This window comes from Myxocyprinus asiaticus, chromosome 40, assembly GCF_019703515.2.
Source record: "Myxocyprinus asiaticus isolate MX2 ecotype Aquarium Trade chromosome 40, UBuf_Myxa_2, whole genome shotgun sequence".
Lineage (NCBI taxonomy): Eukaryota > Metazoa > Chordata > Actinopteri > Cypriniformes > Catostomidae > Myxocyprinus > Myxocyprinus asiaticus.
Window position 1 is genome coordinate 26961506 of NC_059383.1, and position 20121 is coordinate 26981626.

Consider the following 20121-nt stretch of genomic DNA (forward strand, 5'->3'; position numbering starts at 1 on the left):
GTCTAATCAAGCAAAGCCAAAAATGCCTTAAAAAGCTAGATGTGAACTGAACCTACAAGATTACATCTGATCTTATAAAGCCTAGGCCATTTAAAAAGAGAAGTCTTTGGATAAAGAATATTCATACATTTATGTCTTCATCATGTGTCTTATATACAGCAAAACAGATGATCATACTGTTGACTCAGATATAATACAATTAATTTCTTTACATATTTGTATTTTGTGATTGTCAAATAAAACAATTAAGTGTACATTCTTGAAGAAGCTATGACCAGTGTGTGGGTGTCCCTACATTAAAACAATAAAATAAATGTATATTGCACACAGTCCATATCCCAATGCATAGCCTCTAAATTCCTTTGGAAATCAGAGGATATTGAATCATCAATATACAGACTCTGACAATGTTACAATGCTTTATTACATCATATCCTTGACAAAGATGTGCTCATTGTTCAGACAAAGAAAAACCTGAATGCATCAACAGTGTGATATTGTTATCATATAATCCATTCTGACCTCATCAATCCCCTTGCAATTGTAGGCCACAAATGCTCACTTAAAGCAGCTGCAGATTATCAATTAAGTGTTGGACTATAAGAATAAAAGTCCTGATTTGACACATGACTGAGTGGTAGAATTTGTTAAGCCTGCCTTTCGTAATACACAATGTTCACCAAAATTACAAGGACAGACCCCTGGAGCAAGTGTGCTTTGGTCAAGTCACAATGTCACAGCAGTAATAGAGGATCATCTCTTGTTGGGTATAAACCTACAACCTTTCGGTTTCACGATGAGGTCACAACGCCAACCCATGCAAACAAAGGCCTGCCCTGTGTGAGGATCAAACAGATTATGAGTCAATAGCCTACCATGAACATCTAGCATTATTGAATATGACCACCAAACCACAGGAAAAAAATAACATTCATGGAAAATATAGTGAATAATAGAAATAATTTCATTTTGGGCAGGAAGCCAACATTTACTCAGCATAACTAATGTGTGAAAAAGACGGAAGGAAGTTTTTTTTTAGACATGTCACTCATGGCTTCTCTGTATTGGGTTGTTGCCCAATAACCACACCCCAGCTGGGCCTACACTAGCACATGTCTGAAAATGAAAGTCAGTATCATGCAATGATAACTTGCTCTCTAAATGGAACTCATATTGAATTCATGGACGAATTGATTAACAAGTCAAGAATATGGAGAAGAAATTATCTGGCACCAAAACCACAAGCAATATAGGACAAATTTCTGTCAAAAGAGAAATTGCAGTTGTGATCAAAAGTTTGCATACCCTTGGAGAATTGGTAATATATGTACCATTTTTAAAGAAAACATGAGTGAGCAGGCAAAACACATTTCTTTTATTTCTTATGGGATTCATATCCAACTGTAGGTTATAACAGAGTGGCACAATCATAAAACAAAACATGGCAAATAAAGAAAAAAATGAAATGACCCCTGTTCAAAAGTCTGCATACCCTTAATTCTTAATACTGTGTATTGCCCCCTTTAGCATCAATTACAGCATGCAGTCTTTTGTAATAGTTGTCTATGAGGCCCCAAATTCTTGCAGGTGGTATAGCTGCCCATTCGTCTCGGCAAAATGCCTCCAGGTCATGCAAAGTCTTTGGTCGTCCTGCATGAACCGCACGTTTGAGATCTCCCCAGAGTGGCTCGATGATATTAAGGTCAGGAGACTGTGATGGCCACTCCAGAACATTCACCTTTTTCAGCTGTAACCACTGGAGGGTCAACTTGGCCTTGTGCTTAGGGTCATTTTCGTGCTGGAAAGTCCAAGAGCGTCCCATGCGCAGCTTTTGTGCAGAAGAATGCAAATTGTCTGCCAGTAATTTCTGATAACATGCTGCATTCATCTTGCCATCAATTTTCACAAGATTCCCCATGCCTTTAGAGCTCACACACCACCAAAACATCAGTGAGCCACCACCATGCTTCACACTGGGGATGGTATTCTTTTCACTATAGGCCTTGTTGACCCCTCTCCAAACATAGCGCTTATGGTTGTGACCATAAAGCTCTATTTTGGTCTCGTCACTCCAAATTACAGTGTGCCAGAAGCTGTGAGGCATATTGTAACTGGGCTTTTTTGTGGCATTGGCGCAGTAAAGGTTTCTCTCTGGCAACTCAACCATGCAGCTCATTTTTGTTTAAGTATCGTCATATTGTGCTCCTTGAAACAACCACACCGTCTTTTTCCAGAGCAGCCTGTATTTCTCCTGAGGTTACCTGTGGGTTTTTCTTTGTATCCCAAACAATTCTTCTGGCAGTTGTGGCTGAAATCTTTCTTGGTCTACCTGACCTTGGCTTGGTATCAAGAGATCCCCAAATTTTCTTAATAAGTGATTGAACAGTACTGACTGGCATTTTCAAGGCTTTGGATATCTTTTTATATCCTTTTCCATCTTTATAAAGTTCCATTACCTTGTTACGCAGGTCTTTTGACAGTTCTTTTCTGCTCCCCATGGCTCAGTATCCAGCCTGCTCAGTGCATCCACGTGAGAGGTAACAAACTCATTGACTATTTATACAAAGACACTAATTGCAATTTAAAAAGCCACAGGTGTGGGAAATTAACCTTTAATTGCCATTTAAACCTGTGTGTGTCACCTTGTGTGTCTGTAACAAGGCCAAACATTCAAGGGTATGTAAACTTTTGATCAGGGCCATTTGGGTGATTTCTGTTATCATTATGATTTATAAAGGAGCCAAACAACTATGTGATAATAAATGGCTTCATATGATCACTATCATTTTTGCATGATCAGTCATATTTTCAAAATCAATGCCAAAATTTCACAATTTCTGCCAGGGTATGCAAACTTTTGAGCACAACTGTATGTTTATGATGTGCACCATTATATAAACTACCAAACTATACAGACCTCACCTTATTCAGAGTAGCACCATAGGCTACATCTATTTTGATGGTAAGAAAACAAATCTGTGAAATATAGACTTACAGTCTCTCCTATGACATGCATTGTATAAAAAGTTGTATAAAGGTCATAGATCCAATCTAATGTTCATAGCTAATGTTTTTAGACAACTGAATTTTTTGTAAATTTAAAAAAAAAATTTTTTGGAATTATGTTTTTTTTCCATTGGTTCCTCAGCTGAACGATAAACACCAATTTAAACAACAGTACACCCCTGTTAAGTTTTCATTACTGTCAAAAATTAATTACTCTAAGTAAGGTTTAACTGAGCCCTGTTAAATAAATATTCTGGGTTCAATACAAATTAATCTCAGCCAACAACATCTGTAGAATAATGTTGTTAGACTGGTCACTCCTTTGCTTAAAAAAAAAAAAAAAAAAACGAAAACCAAGGTTACACTGAGGCACTTACCATGGAAGTGAATGGGGACAATTTTTGGAGGGTTTAAATACAGAAAGCTTATAATTTTATAAAAGCACTTACATTAATTATTCTTTTAAAACATGTGTATTATTTGAGCTGTAAAGTAGTTTAAATTGTCATTTTTACAGTCGTTATACACTCTAAAAAATGCTGGATTATTTTTTCTACCCATTCGCTGGGTTAAGTATTTTAACCTATTTTGCTGGGTTATATTATCGGTAATGGCTCATATTGACCCAGCGTTTGGGTTCCTTGGGTGACACAAAGTGCACTTGGAATATTTGACCCAGCGCTTGGGTTAGCTCCTCATCACCTCGCGCTGTTCAAAGCCAAAACGTAACGGTCGAAAGGAGGACGACGTTGGACAGTATATGAGTAAAGGTGAGTGATGATATTTGTTTTGCTATAAATCTATAAAAATAGCTTTATTTCAACTAGTGAGAAGTATTATATTTTTGGGATTTACATAATTAAGGAAAAAGTGATCATTCAAAGATTATGAACACTCTGAGGTTGTAATCGCGTCGTGGCCGTTACTCTTCGGGTGCCCGTTAATGACAATAATTCAATAGGACGGCGTCAATTATTCAGTTTAATCCATGGTTACTGCGTTTCAAGACGTAGTTTTTTTTAAATTATTATTTATTTAGACATATTCATTTTTTCGTCTTAAATGCTCTAGTGGTTGTATAAAACAGGTTATTTCCATATTGCGTTTTTCAGCCTTATCAAACGATGAAATTATACGATGATAAGATGAAAAAATATCAGGCCACAATGAAACCGTTAAGTAAACCAAGGAAAGAGGATTCAGAAAAGTAAGGTTTAGGCAGACGACTCACTACAACCAAAGTGCAGTACCCGCCCCCCGTAAGCTAGCAACCCCGGCACCTGCTGAGTAAAAACCAATGACCAGCATACACGTCATATTATCAGCATCACAAAAGGGGTGCAATATGTTTTATTAAACACGAAATAGTACACTTAAAAACCCTGACAGTGTTGAATTGTTAGGCATATTACAACCTCATGTCTTTGAGAATAGCTGAAATAAACAACAAAAAAACAACAACAACTAGCTAGCAAGACACAACAGTGCTAGCTAGGTTTGGTTAGCAGTAGCTAGCTAACCTAGTCAAGATATTGCTAATCAGATGTTTCCTTGTGTTTTTGTACAGCAATGGACATTTTTGTGAAACAAAAACTCACCAACTGGAATCTTGAGTGCCTCGTTGAAAAATTTGCAGGTAACCATTCACAAACATCTTTTTCAGTTTCAATAGAATGTATATAATGTAATCCATGCCTGCTTTTACTGTTTGTTATCTTCCAGATGAGCAGATAGATGATGACAGTTTCTTTTTATTGGATGAGAACACAATTGCAGCACTCATCCCAAAAATTGGCCTCCGACTAAAATTTTTAAAACATTTCCAAGAACTAAAATTAGTAAGTTAGACATGCAATATATCTGTTTTCGTTGCCAAGCCAGCATAGCTGACTTGAAACAATTTTTTACACACTTAAGGGCAGTCCACAGCATTAACAGTGCTTCTACACATTTTGAATGCAATCTGAATGGTTGTCAAAGGACTTTTTATTATATGAGATCATACAGAAGGCACCTAGTTCAACACAATAATGACCATGACACCAGCAGCTCAGCTAGGTGTGATTCTGACCAGGCTCCCAGTTTGATATTTGAGGCACTTGATGCTCAAGAACATTCTTGTAAGGAAGTGTCTGACTTTAGTGGGGTTTGTGATTTGGGTGATTTGGAAGAAGAGGATATGACAGATCGGGTAGCTCTTTTCCTGGCTAAACTGAAATCGAAGTCTTCACAGACTTTCACTGCTGTTAATTTTACAGTGGAGGAAACATCAAGTCTGTTGTCTGATATTGTCTCCAAGCTTCAGGAAAGAACAATGTCTTTGCTTAAAGATCTTGGACAAGACAAAAGCATAGAAGCACAAGAATTGAACAGTCAATTCGAGGTAGCTTCTGAGCCTTTCAAAGGCCTAGAAACTGAATATAGGCAAATGAAGTATTTTATGCAGTCTGGCAACTTCATTCAGCCAGTTGAGGAGGCTTTCCCTGGCATTTCCTATGTTCAGCACACAGATTCCAACAGTGGTACAGTTAAGCAAATTTCGGTGCGTGACACGTTTCAGCGCATTCCACTTAGACCTCTCCTAAAAAAGATACTTGAACTGCCAGGCATCATGTCTAAGGTTGTTGCATGGCAGAAGCAAGACAGTGGTGCTCTGCAAGACTTTTGTGACGGTGAGCTCTGCAAAAACCATGCCCTGTTCTCCCATGAAGTCTCTATTCCTCTTCTTCTTTACATTGATGATGTAGAGACTGTGAATCCCCTTGGCTCAAAGACATCTGTCCACAAATTAGGATTTATGTATTTTGCTATCAAATGTTTACCGAAAGAGCTGCTTTCCAGCCTTACCTCCCTATTTTTGCTGGCAGTCTACAAAACTGATGATGCCAAAACCTATGGCATTGATGCCGTTTTAAAGCCCATAGTGGAGGACATGAAATCATTAGAGAAAGAGGGTGTTGATATCAAAACATCATCCTTTGAGGGAACAGTAAAAGTCAGCATCTGCCAGGTTGTTGGTGATAATTTGGGGCTGAATGCAGTTCTTGGATTTACTGAAAGCTTTGCAAGCAATTATGCTTGCCGGTGGTGCCGTGTTCCAAAAGAAGTTCTTAGGGTACAGGTAAAAGAAGACCGTGGCATTCTCCGAACTGCTGAGTCCAATGAGAGAGACATTGGTTTTGATAGTGTCTCAGACACTGGCCTAAAACGCGCAAGTGCCCTCAATGATCTCCACTTTTTTGATGTCAGCAAAAACATGGCGCCAGACATTATGCATGACATCTTAGAAGGTGTAGGGAGTTATGAGATGAAGCTGATCATAAACTCACTGATTGAGGAAGGACACTTCACTGTAGACACACTAAATTACAGGATCACAAGCTTTGACTATGGCTTTAGTGATGTCCACAACAAGCCCACTTTGATTACAAAGCATTACCTGCGTAACAAAGATGGGGTCATGAAGCAGACAGCAGCACAGATGTGGTGCCTTTTGAGACTGCTTCCTCTAATGGTTGGAGATCTAGTCCCAGAGTCAAATAGGTTCTGGGAGCTACTGCTTCTCCTTTCCTGCATGGAATTGATTTTTTCTTCATCTCTCACTGTCGAGAGCACAATCTACTTGAAGTGGCACGTTTGTATGTTTCCTGACAACTAGGAAAAGCATGACTACTGACAACTATTTTTAATTTGTTGTCAGTACCTTTTTGTAAAGTAACATTTCCTATTTGCATTCAGTAAGATACTGTAGTTTACTGACAACTCTGCTATGTACCAGGATATCCGTGCAATACTGATGAAAGCACCACATGGACCCTCCATTGTGGAGAGTCTAGAGAGTAATAAAATTACCACCAAGCAAAGGCGTGCAATGGTGCGAATTACTGTTTCTTATCTTATTGAGAAATATGGCGAAACGTGAGTATAAATAAGTTGTATTTGCATGTATTTTCACCCAAATCAAGACAGAATGAGACTTTCTTATTACTTTCTCTTTCTTATTTGGCAATCATAATACAGACCATCAACAGAGACCAAAAAGGCAATGGCCATGTCTCTAGTAGAGACATTTCCCTGTCTCCGTGACCCTGAAGGAAATGGCTTTGTGAGTATATTCATCTTATTTTATTCTGCTGACCGACATTATCTATCTCAGCTGTCATTTAACTTTTCTGTTATATTGAGTTATACTGGTCAACTTTTCGTTCCCTTTTATGATTTTTTATTTTTATGTGAGTCCACCATTACTGGTGTTTTTTGCACATTGGTGATTTAAGGTTGCAAATGATACTGTGTAGATTTTGAAACATTATATAACAACAACAACAACAACAAACATTATCTTTCAGGAGGCCTGGTTCAGCCAGGGGCGAAAACACAGGCCTTCCACAGGATTTCTTGAGGAACGCCTTCGCAATATAAGAAAGAGGATGCGGGGATTAAGAACACAGCCCTCCGTGGTGCCTGTCTGTGAGGAGAGGTTGACTTTCATTCCTAGTAAGACTTCTGCTTATAAACAACTACAGCACCCTTGGTAAATATAAGGAAATCAAGCTGTGGAAACATGTCTTTCCTGTCTATATTCTTAGTCTTTCATTAAAATATTTAAAATATAACCTTCAAGTAATTTAAGGAATAATTGATAATGATCCATTGAATTATTGAAAAACAAATGCACAACCAGAGGTGGTAGACAACAAAAGTCTTTTTATTTATTTATTTTTTATTTTATTTTTTTATTAGATTCTTAATTTATTTTTATTTTTTTTTCCCAAGTAAAAGTTCCTAAACATTCTTATAACAACATAAATTTACTTGACAAGAAAAATGCCATAAGATCTTACGTCTTGTTATGAGAGAAAATCTAAATTTTAGTAAGATTTGTTTAAAACAATGAAAAACTATTTGCTAATGGGGTAAGAAAAATCAACTTAAATTCATTGGGAAAACAAGTTTATTTTTCTTAACCCCACTGGCAGATTATTTTTCTCGTTGTAAGAATAAAGTCAGATTTCTTTGAAAACAAGACTTAATATCTTATGCCATTTTGCTTGACAAGAAATTTTGTTTTAAGAATGTTTAGATATTTTTTACAGTAAAACAGGACAAAAATACTGGGTAAAAAAATATTTTTTTTTTTGCTGTGTAATGTGGCACAAATCTTCATAGCTAGTTGATAGTGTCACTTTAGAAATAATAATGGTGCTTTTAATCAGTTATTGGGGTAACAAGGGTGCGTGTGTGTGAGAGAGCGAGAGAGCGAGCGAATGAACAGGCTTGTGTGATTACCTGCTTCTGCCATGACTCTTGTCTTGGAGATTATTTAGCCACTCAAACTATTCTCCTCACTATGTATGGGGTCAATACTGACACATGTCCTTTTCCATTCTCTTTATTAACATTACCAGTAGATATAAACTTCTTACTTATTCTTACTTAGAGATGTCCTGATTTGTGCAGCTCAGCAACCTTTTTTTGCACATCAATTCTGTATTCTATGACTGTAGAAATTTGGCCTGTGTGTCACCTTATATTTATACTCCAGTAAAATTATATTGTGGATTTTCCCCCCACATTTATTTACTTTGATATTTCAATCATTTTACTTGACTTAAAGGTTAGATTTTTGTGAATATTTGAAAGAAAGAGCAAGAGGATAAACAGCCTGTTTTGCTCATATTTACCAGGGGTGGCAATATTTGTGGAGGGCACTGTACATATACAGCTGATGTAAATTAACCAGTATGACTTTTTACATTGCCAATTTACCTCTCAACAGCATCAACTTTGTCTTCTGAGAGAGCAATTCAGTTAAAAGAATGGCTAAAAAACAATACCAGACCACAGGACCAGGTTGAGCAGTATATGAAAGCAACTGCTCTTTTTAGGGCTCACTGGATTCGCCAGAACAGCTCCAAACCAATATCTGATATTTTATCAGAGTTCCCTCGTCTAATGGATACCCCAGGCATGGTAAATGCAATATAACCTCAGTGTCTTTTTCGCTTTGTTGCCCAGTAGATTGAAGCAGATGAATTTTAATTTTGATTTAATAATAACTGTAATAACATTAATCATGTGGTAAAGTGCCAGCCTCACTTTCATCACTTTAAAAAACTGAGTAAAATAAAAATACAATAAAAAATAAATTGAATTTATCACTAAACTTCTATGACGTTATAATCATAATTGTCATAATCATAATTTCCAACTACAGATATCTCAAGACTTTAGTGTACTTCACACTGATGCTGCTGACAAATTGTGCTCATCCTGGTTGCCTGACTTTGCTGACAAGATCCTGGCCTTTGCTAAAAGAAATGGACGACAAATGGATTTACTGAATTTAGACAACATGTCTGCAGGTTAGTAATTATGTAAAATCAAATGTAGAAGAAACAGTTGCATTAAAAGTACTTGCCCCTTCTTGATCTTCTCTTTTCTCACTTTTTAAAAACACTAAAATGCTGTTTAGCTCAAACTCAAATAACTTTCATTCCTCTGCTAAACACAAATTATTGTTGATGTGTGCGAACTATAACAAAATTGTCGCACCAGCTGAAAAATGTTGTTGCAATCTGGAGCCCTGGAAAAAAGAAGTTACATTTTGGTCTGTCTCTTACATAAAGCTATTGAATCAGAAGACAAGGATTAAACCACTGGACTCTGGAAGGTATGGATTAGGTCAATTTTGGAACTTGAATGTTTCGGACCCCATTGACTTGTATTAAAAGGACAAACAGACATCTCCTTCAAAATATCTGTGTTTGTGTTCTGCAGAAGTAAGAAAGTCATATGAGTTTGAGATGGCATGAGGATGAGAAAACTGTGAAAGAAGTAGATCTTTTTGGTGAACTATTCCTTTAAAGCCACACAAAACCAGCAACATTTAAAATTCTTATTAGTGCAGCGGTTGTTTAGGAGCTGAGAGGTGTATTTTAGCTACTGTCCAGGACGCATTGAGGATGGAGTGTTTACACCTAAAATGTGATGTGGTCACTTGTGTTTTGATGACCTCCATATAGTATATGCTTTTTGTGATCCAGTTACAAACCATTTTGGGCCCCATTTACACCTGTATTTAGTGCTGATCGCTTGTGATCAGATCACTGCAATTAACTTTTATCTCCTTTTAGATACCAAAGGCACCATGGCACTGAAAATTTTACCTCAGATCATTCCACCATCAGTGTACAAGATTGGCAACAAAACCTTCCGGCCAACTATTGAGGAAGCCAGAACCTCTTTCATTGATGTACAACCAGTAAGTAGAACATGTGAAAACACCAAAGCAGGCTCACTTATTTATTTTAAATTACAGCTGTTCATCAAGTGCACTAAACCTGTAACAATTTTTTGGTAAGGAGTACATACACTTTAATGTTTGATGTTATTTTCTTATTTAGTCTGGAACCAACATGGTGCAGTACCTACTAAAACAGAGGGAGGAGAAGCCCTTCCCATTTGTCTTAGAACTTGGAGTTGGTGGACAGTTTTTTGTGGTGGTGAATGGGGAAGCCCTAGAAGAGCAGACTCTCCTCAAGGCAGTAGATGTTTGTTTTAAGTCCTTTTTTTGCTTTGACACCCACTTTCCAAAACAGTGTGCCCTTGCCTGGGAGTTTTTGCAGCAGGTAGTTTATGAGATGCCTGGTTCCGAAAATTCAACAATTCGCTTTTTGCGTGCCTCCATTTATGCTGCTGAGGACTAAATTGTTTATTAAACTAACTAATGCAGGTATTTTGTATCCATGTATGTATCTATTTTTATTTATTTATTTATTTGGTGTATTGTGAATTGATTTGCTACAGTTTAGTAATTAATGTACATTCTTAATAATTAAAGCACTGCCTTGTTCCGAAAATTTAATTAAACATTGTTTGAATTATTTGATGCTGGACTAAATAAATTAAATGTTAAATACAAATATTGATAGTATTTATTTAACTTGATATTCTGTAAAATAACTATTTGCTATTATTTTGTCATCCAAAAGTTTTTTAATAGTTTTTTAATTTTCTGCCTGGTTCAGAATAAAATGATCATTTTTGCTGGCCATTTATTAATGAAATAAAATAATTTCATATTGTTCATGTATACTGTTGTTTATTTGAATTTTTGTGAAACATGTTTTTTTTAAACATGTTTTTAAATAAGCATAACATGCTTATTACTATTTTTAGTAGTAGATTATCTAAAATAAAGAACCTTTAAAAAGAGCAGAACCTTAAAAAGTCGCTTTAACCCAGCATCCTGTCAAGAAACAACCCAGCACACTGGTTAAAATAAATAACCCAGCAAGCTGAGTCAAAAATAACCCAGCATGTGTTCTGTCCAATATTTACCCAGCACTGGGTTACCAAATAACCCAGCAATGGTTATTTTTAACCCAGCATTTTTTAGAGTGTAGCGTTTTTGGTTCACAGCGTTATGTCCTCATGGCACCAAAGTTGTAAAATTGGATTTAACTTAACACAAAAAAGTAAGCGATTTTATCACACTAGAATCCTGTTAATAAGCATATATTTATGTCTTGTGGCTATTTTGAAACATTGATTATTTTAGCGTTGGCAGTATACTGCCACTCCCTTTACGCATATTACGCAGTAATGGCACATTTCACTTTCATTGGAAGTGCCTCACTGTAACCCAAACTTTTGCTTTTTAAAAGTCAAAATACATTTTTGTGGTAATCAACATTATGCCACAAATGCTGTCGATTGAGCTAAACTTGTATATTGAACACAGAATATTCCTTTAATGTGTGGTACAGTACAATAGTTTTCTTTTAATTCAAATATTAATCTTGAGAACCAATACAGCCTCAAGATTTGACAATATTTGTGTCAATAACTATTGGAAATTGATTTACAAACATAATTTTACTCCCCTCTATGGAATAATAAATATGTACTGCACAGTAAGTAACAAATCTTTTTTCTACAAGGAGTGGTTTGATAAAGATATATTTGTCTTTTATCTTATGCCAATGGCAATATTCTTTTATTTGATTCTTTTTGCGCAAAATTTAATCTTCATTGTAATAGAAGGGAACACTGAAAACATGGAAAGCAGCTCTACTGAAAATACTAAACCAGTACATTTAAAATCAACTTAATATATTTATGTTTGAAATTAGAACATAATCATATTTTGTAAAGTCCAAATAAAATTCAACACAGTCATTAAGAAGTGATATGATTACACTGGTATGAAATGATTCAGTTTCTTCAACGAGCAAAAAATATGGTTATGTTGTCACCAGTAAACCCTTATATCCCTTTGTTAATTGTGAATGAAAAAAAAAATTGAAAAAAAATGTAACAACCAATTTATAAGAAACACCTTAACTCTAGAAATGTATCCCCTGCATATTCATATTAGAGAGATATATAAATATTCTAAGAAAAGTGAAGTTAACAAATTGAGAACAGAGTATCTAAAATATCCAATTACACCAAAAGCAAAGGAAATTCATTTTAAGATTATGAATGACATTTACCCATCTGCTGATTTTCTACGGTTACATTTTAATTTTGAGCAAAACAATTGTTCTTTCTGTATTAATGACATTGAAACAACAGAACATATCTTTTTTTCATGTCAAAATATTCAGGCTTTTATGAAGAATGTTTTGGAGTGGATCAAGACTTATATGGAGATGCCTGTACTATATAATATAAACATAAACTGTTTGGGATTATCATAGGTAACAAAGATAAACAGTAAATTACAAATTGTATAATTATACTAGCTCATTTTTTTATACACAAAGCTAAATTTATGAAGACCCAACCTGTTTTCAATGTTTTTTTGAACGAAGTACATTTGTTTTTCTGTTCATTGAGATAAGAATGCCATAAATTATTTAATTTAGTAGAAAGGCTTGGAATGACCTAACTTTGGTTTACAAAAACTATTCATTTTATTTAATTGTTTTACTTTTTTTATTTCATTTATTTATTTTTCCTCTCATCCTTACTATTATGCTGATGTCTGCTCAGCTTAGTTGAAATGTATGTCATAATGTTTTGGTGCCTTTTTTGTTGTATTATTTGAATTTTTGCAAAAAAAAAAAAAAAAAAAATGAAAATATTTCTGGCAATAGTATTATTCAAAATTTTGTAATGTAAGTTTAGTTTTTCAGGAATTAAATAAGGCCGTTGATACAGAGTTAAAGCACATAGAGCAGGGATAGAGAATTTAACTGCAGCGCTCCCTGTTCAGCAACAGTTCTAGGTGATTCAGATTCAGTGCGTTTCCTGCTGTGCCTTTTTTCGCTCTCCAGACTTGAAACGGCTTGTTCAAAGCAGGCGCGAAGTCACATAAGGGCCAGAGTGGCACTAGTCCACCCAGATTGATGGCTGGTCCAACCAATCAAAACTGCAGGAATATAAGAACAGTTTGAAAATAAAAAAAACAACTGAATTTTGTCGCACGCAAAATTGATCATGCAAGATAATCATCATATTCCTGTTATAAATATAGTTAGAAAAATTTGTTTTTATTTCAAATAAAAAGTTTGATATGATTATGGTGAACAGAAATGGGTTGCGGCGCGCTTCTCACCAAGTCACTCATTTTCTCTGCACTGCGCATTGTGCGCAACGCTCTACATTCATGCCTGTAAACAGATCCGCTTACTGCGCTTAGCACCAAGATAATGTATCCACGCTTTGTCTCACTTAATTTATTATTATTATTATTATATTACGTGGGAGTGTGGTAGATGTTTCTGTAGATGACATGGCAGGTAATTAGCGGGTAATTTTGCTCGTCATCTACCCCCAACTGTGTGGCAGGCGACCTTTAAGACTTCTCTGAGTGACAAATGACAAGAAACGCTGTTAGACACAAATACGCGTGTTTGAAGAAACACACTTTATCATATTTTGGAAAACAGATGAAAGAGAAGCCGTCGATGTGCGTCTCTGATTCGCTGTGTGTTTAGAGGTTTATTGGCACTCACGCGCGCAGCGCGAGCGTGTCTTGCGGAACACGCGCATATGAGGAGTTCTAACTATTTCTTCCCTGTTCGTAATCTGGGAACAATTTGCAGGAATATCGTCTATGAGAACACTGAATATGATCTCAGACCATCTCAGGATGCAAAGACATTGGGACGACAGGCAGGGGCGGATTATGTCTAGCAAGGGCCCTGGGTCTAGTTTTCATTTAGGGACCCGATCCATTAATCTTTTAGATTGAATTATCTTTTAAAGCTGAGATCCACGCAGTGCATTTTTGTGTATTTATTTAAGTCTCCTTTAATACCCGTTCTGTTATTTACAGTCAGATTAATTCAAGCACAGCACGGATGTGGTAAAGAAACCGCTCAACTGTTTGCTGAACAGCCACTGTTCTTTTTTTTATTTCAGTTTTTGTATCCCCTTTTCTCCCCAATTTGGAATGCCCAATTCCCACTACTTAGTAGGTCCTCGTGGTGGCGCGGTTACGCACCTCAATCAAGTGGCGGAGGACAAGTCTCAGTTGTCTCCGCATCTGAAACCATCAATCCGCACATCTTATCATGTGGCTCACTGTGCATGACACCGCAGAGACTCCCAGCATGTGGAGGCTCATGCTACTCTCCGCGATCCACGCACAACTTACCACGCGCCCCAATGAGAGCGAGAACCACTAATCGCGACCACGAGGAGGTTACCCCATGTGACTCTACCCTCCCTAGCAACCGGGCCAATTTGGTTGCTTAGGAGACCTGGCTGGAGTCACTCAGCACGCCCTGGATTCGAACTCGCGACTCCAGGGGTGGTAATCAGCGTCAATACTTGCTAAGCTACCCAGGCCCCCACAGCCACTGTTCTTAAAGAGGCAGTATTATTTTAGCATTTGTTATACATATCAATGTAAACTCAGTGTAAATACTTGTAAATACTATAAATTATGCATAAAATCTTTTTTTAAAAAACAATACAAAAAAGCATGTAACAACGTGTGTAAATGTGCATATATTTAAAGGGGCAATAATACATAATGAAATATTTTAAATTCATCAAACACTTTAAATATTTAAGAATTTTTAACAACTTACAGCATCTATGCATGGGTTTGGTGAAACTCTGCAAAGAGTTCAGGCAGTTCTAGCTTAGCTGCCATATCTTTTCAAACTCATCAGCATTACATTCAGAAGTGATCATCCCTATACCCTGTTTATACCCTATTTAAAACACTTTAAAACTTTAAGACAAGGTTTAGTCAAACCAACATTATATTTTGTCTCAACAAACTTTATGTATCTAGTTAAATCAGTACTTTTGTACCATACGAAATTAAATATCAAAATCCTATTTTTCCCAACCACCAGAGCCAAGTTATTTTTTGTAATGTAGGGCAAACATGCAGTTATAGCAATGAATAGTATATAGTTTGTGTATCTTAAGAAGTTACCCTGGGCTTTTCAGAGATGCCAAATGTTTCTGAGTTTGGCCATGACAACGTCCTCTCCTTGCTCTATTGAAATGTATGACATTACAATTCAGCACCTCAAATGCAATATGATTTTTTAAAAATCATGTTTTTATACACCAAACACTATATTGATGTTTGAATAAAAAAGTTAAAATGTAATTTATTTTTTTATAGTAAGATCACATAATAATAACAAACCGTGAGATATGTATAAAAACCACAAGATGTATATAATGACAGAGCAAGCTGCATATGTAAAACAAATCACACTTCAAATATATCTTTAAAAATTATTTTTGGTATTTTAAAAGCTTTTTTATTGTGGTGGACATGAATGGAATGGAATGATGACTGAGAGATATACCTCAAAAGCCTGTTGTATCATTTTTGAAACAAACATTTTCAACATGATTTGTCTATAAAATAATGACATTTTAAGTGAGCACATGTTGCTTAAATTCAATAAATACTAATTTTGAAATATCAGTAAAAATATAATCATTATTGCTCATTTTGCGTTGTTTTCACATCAAAAAAATGAGTGTGTCACAATGTGAAGGTAGCCATTTTGGAAATATATTATTAGGTCTTCTACTTCCAGAAGAGCATGGAAACTTTCACCAGGAGGCAGTAGACATCTAGTGCATTGCATACAACAGGGTTTTCAGCTAATTTTTAATCATGTTTAAGATGTAGAGGATCTAGAAAGTCATGTATCAAATATGATACAAGCAACGTTATAGGATTAAAGAGTGGCTCAAAATGTTTTATTAGATACAGGAAGGAAAAATGGTTCTATAAGAGGACTGAGAGCCCTCATAGTCACAGGGACCTATTGAGGGGGCCTTGAATAAGCTGTGGGGCCAACATATTCAAGCTTATATTAAATATTTGTTTTCAAAGTAGATGGGCCGCGAGACCTTGAAGCCCAGGGCCCTCCCGGGCACCTGGTAGTCAAGGGCCCCTAGGCACTGGCCCCACTGCCCCGGTCCATAATTCACCTATGACGACTGGTGAATTGTCATATGTGCCGTAATTCAGTAGCTACAACCTCAGAAATGGTTCTTGAACAAGAAGTTTCTCTTCTATGCTTGTCTACTCTTTAGCCTCCATTTGAATGTAACATTCCCCAACTCTATAGCTGTAGAGAACATCTATAGAACATCTGAATCACTCACGTTTTTCACCAGACCTCTTATTTTACATAGACTACTAACCAAAATAAATATTTTGCGACATTGCAGAAGCTCCACGAAGCCCAGAATGTAAGCCAAAGGAGAGTTGACAGATTTTAAAGACTCGATCTTTGGGGAAATAGCCAACGCTGGGTTTCCCGATAACATTGCAAATTAAGCTTTTACGTTCATCTTAACTGACGTTGTTCATTATTTTACGATGGAGTAACGCCTGTTTCCCAAACCAGCACATAGATCGCTCGTTATAAAGTTGAATTTAAGTGCTTCGTTACGGGAGCTGTCCGGTCCAGTGGTGCTGATCACTTTGGAAAATATGTCCAGGTGTTTGTCTTCTCAAAATTAAAATAATGTAGAAATATTAACAAACATGGAAGTTGTTTGTAACCTTGTCGAGGCGCCGAAATTTATTAACTATTACAGAATTCAATTAAATAAATAATTATGGCTTTGGTAAGACAGGGTTTCAGAAGTTTGCTCAGCTTATAGAGATTAATAAAAGTGATGCAAGGAGTGCATGTAACATGAATATGCCCGATGAGCATCACATCATAATAAGGGGATCTCACGTAGCCTGTGTTGTTTCTTTGGCTGGAAACTGAACAGATGCACAAAGAACAGGATTAAAATGACGGACATCAGTACTGAACTACTCATCGACCTTTCTAAACAGAATGAAGGGAATCTCTCATTACACACTCACTCTAACCTCCTTTGATAAACATATTTTATTTATTTATTTATTTATTTATTTAGGTCTATTTATTTAAGTTTTAAACTGCAGAGTCACTTTACTCACATATGTCTAAAGAAATCTGTTTAATAACATAATCTTTCTATTGTTATCATAGTTACGATTATCAGATAAGGCCAATAAAACGTTATACTGTATTATGTGTTATGTAAATTTAGATTTATCTTTAGACCTAATTTAGACCTATCACGTTGCATGCGCAGACTGTGGAGACTGCCAGCTGATTTCAGTGCGATTTTTCACACTTTTTTATCCTCTAAAACAGTGTATAATGGCTTTCCAATGATCAAAATATAGTAATATAATTTATTAAGTGTCCCATTGTTTCTGATAAACTGTGAAAGATGCGAGAAAGTTACATTTAAGTTGCACTTAACGGATTTAAGAGTGGTTCAAAGCTCTCGTTAATTTACAAAAGTTTTTACTTAGATAACAATGCTTTTGGGTAATGCACCGTAGAGTACTACTTAAGTGCTACCCCGCCAACACCTGTGAAAAGCAGGAGGACTGAAAAATGTCTAATAATAATGTTCATTGCAATATCTCTTATTTTAATTTATTGTATTTATTTCTATGGCCATTTCATTTTTCATTGTGTAACAGGGTCAGAAAGGTGCTTCCACTTGCTTTACTTAATTTTGTGTATGACCCTTTAATTATATTTAAGCTGCACTCTCCACCCATTGGCTGGTTCTGTGTAGCGAACCGGTTGAGATTCGCACCAGCCGAGAGAGTGGTTGTGGTGGGTGAGTGCTCCCCAGAAAAATATTTTAATTAATTTTATCTTATTTTTGGGGGGGATAACATCGACATGTATTTTGTTTTGTCATGTATGAAAGTGTATTTTTTGCTCTCTTCTCAAGCTACCATGTTTTGAGGGGGGACACATGACGCCATGCGAAAAGCAGATGTGTGAGCGACTAGCTCTGCGCACTTTGTTAGTTTTTTAATTATTTTCAAGTTATAATCTGGTGAGATTCGATACACCCAGTTACAAATTTGCTCTTTGAGGGAAACATGGCAAAGAAGTCAAAATCCTCAGACTCTGGAGACAATAAAATACACTTACGTGTTCAAGCTGCGGCCTCTGAGGCCTCGATTTGGATGGCGCGTCAGGAGAAGATATTCAGCGTCAACTGTCCAACATCTCAGTGATGCTGACGAAGGTTGTTGCTGACTTGGAGGATCTCGCTGTAATACGTCGATCGATTACGGCGATGGAAACAAAATTCTCTGAGTTGGTCACAAGAGTCGCAGATGTTGAGAAACGAATCGATTATCTGGAGTCGTTGGAAAGGGAATTATCCGCTAATCCACCCGCGTCCAAAACAGACTTGGAACACATTTTGGAAAAACTTGAATATATCGAAAATATGAGCCGAAGGAATAACATACGGATTGTTGAAATTCCTGAGCATGAAGATGGCAGAGATATGGTGAAATTCCTGGACGAGCTCTTCCCGAGTCTGCTCGAAATAACAGGCCATAGACTGGAAATTGAGCGAGCTCACAGAGTCCCGGCTTGCAGGTCTGCTGAGGGAGACAGGCCCCGATCAATTCTGGCCACATTTCTGAGATCATCCGATAAAGATCTTGTGTTATGCGAGGCGAGGAGCAAAGGAAAGCTTTCTTGGAAGAGTCACAATATTTTCTTGTTCCCGGACTTTGCGAGTTTGACAAGAGAGAAACGCGATCGGTTCAAGGAATGTAAGAAACTCTCACATCAACGGAAGATCGCTTTTGCACTGATGTTACCGGCCAAACTGAGAATAGACACCAGGGATGGCAGCAAAGTATTTACATGTCCCAAACAGGCACTCTCCTTTTGGAGTGAGTAAGCCATTTGATGTTTCTTATATTAGTGGACTGACTCGCTGTTCAGTGACTCGATTGTCTGAGGAATCTGGGCGCCATTTTTTTTCTTTTTTGTTTTGCGTTGGCTTTGTCTAGCAGCTGGAGTTTGTTTTGTGGCAAAACTCCTTCAAGAAACTTTTGCATTGACGGAAGATCGCTTTTACACTGAAGTTCCCGGCCAGATTGAGAATGAACACTATGGATAACCGCAAAATATCTACATGCTCACATAATGGACGTCATTTCTAAAGTTGACGGGCTGATTAAGTCATAATGTACTTTTTTATGCGGCCTCCAAGTGAGTTTGGCTCTTGATATAGGCCAAGTATATCTTTATAGTTCCACGTCTTCGTCTACTGATGAAGATATTAGAAATTTTGTGGAACCTTTAGAACTCCCTAAACTGACAACTGAGCAAAAAAATTCTCATCATTCTGAGATAACCTTGGAGGAGTTTGACGAGGTAATTAAGGCCCTGCCTACAGGCAAGGCTCTGGGGCCAGTTGGCTTTGCCGCTGAATTTTTTTAGATCTTATGCTACAGAACTGGCTCCACTTTTGTTAGAAATTCATACGGAATCATTAAAGAATGGAAAGCTTCTGCCAACCACGACACAAGCCCGGATCAGTCTGATTCTTAAAAAGGACAAAGATCCAAGTGAGTGTAATGGTTACCGTCCAATTTCCCTGATCCAGCTAGATGTAAAAATTTTGGCAAAAATTCTGGCTAACCGATTAAGTGAAGTTATGACATCTCTTATACATATAGATCAGGTGGGGTTTATTCAGGGCCGCAGCTCTTCTGACAACATTAGGCGTTTCATTAATATCATGTGGTCAGTGGCGAATGATCAGACTCCAGTCGCTGCCATCTCACTTGACGCCGAA

The 20121-nt window shown here is 36.8% G+C and overlaps 1 protein-coding gene across 1 annotated transcript; it reads left to right on the forward strand.

The window, feature by feature from the left end:
* The first annotated feature begins 3751 nt into the window (after window positions 1–3751).
* LOC127430740 (uncharacterized) lies at window positions 3752–11056 on the forward strand. Its single transcript, XM_051680760.1, has 10 exons — window positions 3752–3776; window positions 4574–4642; window positions 4729–4844; window positions 6785–6924; window positions 7027–7111; window positions 7356–7503; window positions 8786–8979; window positions 9224–9371; window positions 10143–10270; window positions 10413–11056. The coding sequence occupies exons 1-10, from the start codon at window positions 3767–3769 to the stop codon at window positions 10713–10715; spliced, it is 1341 nt and encodes a 446-aa protein (XP_051536720.1). The 5' UTR covers window positions 3752–3766; the 3' UTR covers window positions 10716–11056.
* Window positions 11057–20121: the final 9065 nt, after the last annotated feature.

Excerpts from the sequence above, each read along its gene's own strand:
- LOC127430740 (XM_051680760.1), top strand. Across the intron at positions 6,925-7,026 it reads ATTGAGAAATATGGCGAAAC|ACCATCAACAGAGACCAAAA; the intron begins GTGAGTATAAAT and ends ATCATAATACAG. Across the intron at positions 7,504-8,785 it reads GAGGTTGACTTTCATTCCTA|CATCAACTTTGTCTTCTGAG; the intron begins GTAAGACTTCTG and ends ACCTCTCAACAG.